The sequence below is a fragment of the Euphorbia lathyris genome, chromosome 8, assembly GCF_963576675.1.
Source record: "Euphorbia lathyris chromosome 8, ddEupLath1.1, whole genome shotgun sequence".
Lineage (NCBI taxonomy): Eukaryota > Viridiplantae > Streptophyta > Magnoliopsida > Malpighiales > Euphorbiaceae > Euphorbia > Euphorbia lathyris.
This window is the reverse complement of record NC_088917.1, coordinates 65,548,704-65,551,110: the sequence shown is the minus strand read 5'-3', so window position 1 is coordinate 65,551,110 and position 2,407 is coordinate 65,548,704. Positions and strand designations below refer to the sequence as shown.

Sequence of the window (2,407 nt, the reverse complement as noted above, 5' to 3'; positions counted from 1 at the left end):
TAGGAGGCAAATGATAAAATTTTAAATATCACAAAGACCAAATAGGGATTTAATCCTTTTATTTATATAAAAGTAACTTTTAATTAATATTTAAAACAAAAAAAAATCGCAAGATTCCCATAGAACAGAGATAGAGAGAAATTTTTTCTCCATTTATAGAAACCGAACCAGACATCAAATCAGATTTATAGATGGATCATCGATAATTTAGTCCAATGAAATGATTCAAATTGATCCGACTGGATAACATAATAAATAAATAATATATAATTATTTTAAATTAGTTTTATAAATTTTATATACATAAATTTTTTTATAAACAAATAAAAGTTAAAACATAAATGATACTTTACTCATTTATAATGACATATAATTAGCATCATCATTTCATGAACACAATTTAAAAAATAATTTATCAAAGTGTTGCTATGGATATAAATTCCTCTTATATCATTTAAATTTTAACTGTTTAAGTTTTATTTTTTTAATGATTTTTAAAAACAAAAATAAAAAACTAGGGTCATTTTGATTCTCGATTAGACCGTTGGATCACGAATCAACCCCAGTTTCGATTGGGTTATTGAAGATTCATAAACCCGATTCAACTGTCTGATCTCATTCAAGTCTAACAACGTTGTATATAAGAACATCAACGAGGGTTCTCTTATATATTTAAGGGTCAAATACATGAATATCATAAATAACTACAAAATTATAACTAAATCATATTACCAAACTTAATTATTAAGATGTCATTATTTTCTATATATTATAAATAAAATGTGATTTTACACCATAATTTAAAAATTTTAGACCCAATTTATAAATTTTAAATCCTAAAAAATATATCCTAGATACCTAATTTATAAATTTTAGTCTTTAAAATATATTAAAAATGCTGATTTTACTAGTTTGACATAATTCAAAATCATTATTTGACATAGTGTAAATAATTTTTCAAATCTAAATTTGTGTAAATTTCCCAATTAATTATACTATTTTTATTAAAAGCCCACTATTATTTTCATATTAAGCTCATAACTTAGAACCAGGCCTCTTGGGCTCACACAGCATATTCTAGAAAGACCGAGAAAAGCGGTGTTCTTTCTTCTTTCATCACTTCACTATCCTCCTTCCCTTCTTCATCTTCCCCAAATCCGAATTCTGTAACTAGATCCGACTCACAAAAATGTCGATTGTTCCCATAAACAACGAAAGAGGCACTATCTCCAGTCCTTTCTCTCTCGATTTCTTCGATCCAGAACGCTTCTTCTCTTCCGATCTCTGGGCTCCATTTCCTCCATCACTCTCCGCTAATTTCCCTTCCTTCGCTGGAGGAATTCCCCCATCTCTTGAAACTCGTGTCGATTGGAGCCAAAATTCGAGAGCTCATATAGTTAAAGCTGCGTTTCCTGGTTTCAGTATGGAGGATGTGCTTGTTCATATCGATGACGACAACGTGCTCGAGATAAGTACCGAGAGTGGAAGATTTATGAGCAAATTCAAGTTACCTGATGATGCTAGAAGAGATGGAATTGAGGCGGCTATGGTGGATGGAGTGCTGAATATCGTAATTCCGAAAGAAGGTGCGAGGAACCCTAATGTAAGAGTAATTGAAATTGAAGGATCTGATTGAAAAATTAGATAAGTTTGTGTGTGTTTTAGTTGTTTGATCTTTGTGTAGTTCACTGGTTTTATGTGATTTAGTTAGTTGCCTCCTTGTAGTATAAAATAAGAGTGGATTGTGAATTTCTGTGTATAAAACGTTCGAAACGGGGCCGTTTTGTTTGTTCATAAGGTTGATTGTATCCTCTTTTTAATTACTGTTTGGTTGTAAAATTGCAATTAGTTCATAAGGTTGATTTAGTTACTGGTTAGCATATACTCCAAATTAGTTACCAAATAAATTACAAAAATAAAAATTAGGGTAAATTTCAAAAAAACAACCCTGTGGTTTCACTTTTTTTTGCCAAAAAAAGGACTGTGGTTTTTTTCGTTTCAAATACAGTACTGTGGTTTATTCATGCCGTTAATTTACTGACGTGGCTGAAGGGCAATTATGGGTTTTTAAAAAAATTGGGATAAATTTTTTTAAAAAAAACCCTGTGGTTTCACTTTTTTACAGAAAAAGGATTGTGGTTTTTTTCTTTTCAAATACAGGACTGTGATTTATTCCATTACACTATTTACGGATTTGGTGAAGATGTCGTTTATTTGCAGACGTGGCTGAAGGGCAAATATGAGTTTTTTAAAAAAATTGACTATAAAAGGTCTTGAACAACCATGTGAGATTGCACTCATGTGAGATTTTATAGTCAATATTGTAGCCACAAAATAGTTATAAAAAATTCATCGGTAAATATTGTAGACCCAAAATAGTTATAAAAAATTTATTGATCAATTTTTT

The 2,407-nt window shown here is 30.0% G+C and overlaps 1 protein-coding gene across 1 annotated transcript; it reads left to right on the top strand.

The window, feature by feature from the left end:
- Positions 1 to 1,069: 1,069 nt before the first annotated feature.
- On the top strand, positions 1,070 to 1,824 carry LOC136202140 (18.5 kDa class I heat shock protein-like). Its single transcript, XM_065992635.1, has one exon. The coding sequence runs from the start codon at positions 1,190 to 1,192 to the stop codon at positions 1,634 to 1,636; it is 447 nt and encodes a 148-aa protein (XP_065848707.1). The 5' UTR covers positions 1,070 to 1,189; the 3' UTR covers positions 1,637 to 1,824.
- The last annotated feature ends 583 nt before the right edge of the window (positions 1,825 to 2,407 follow it).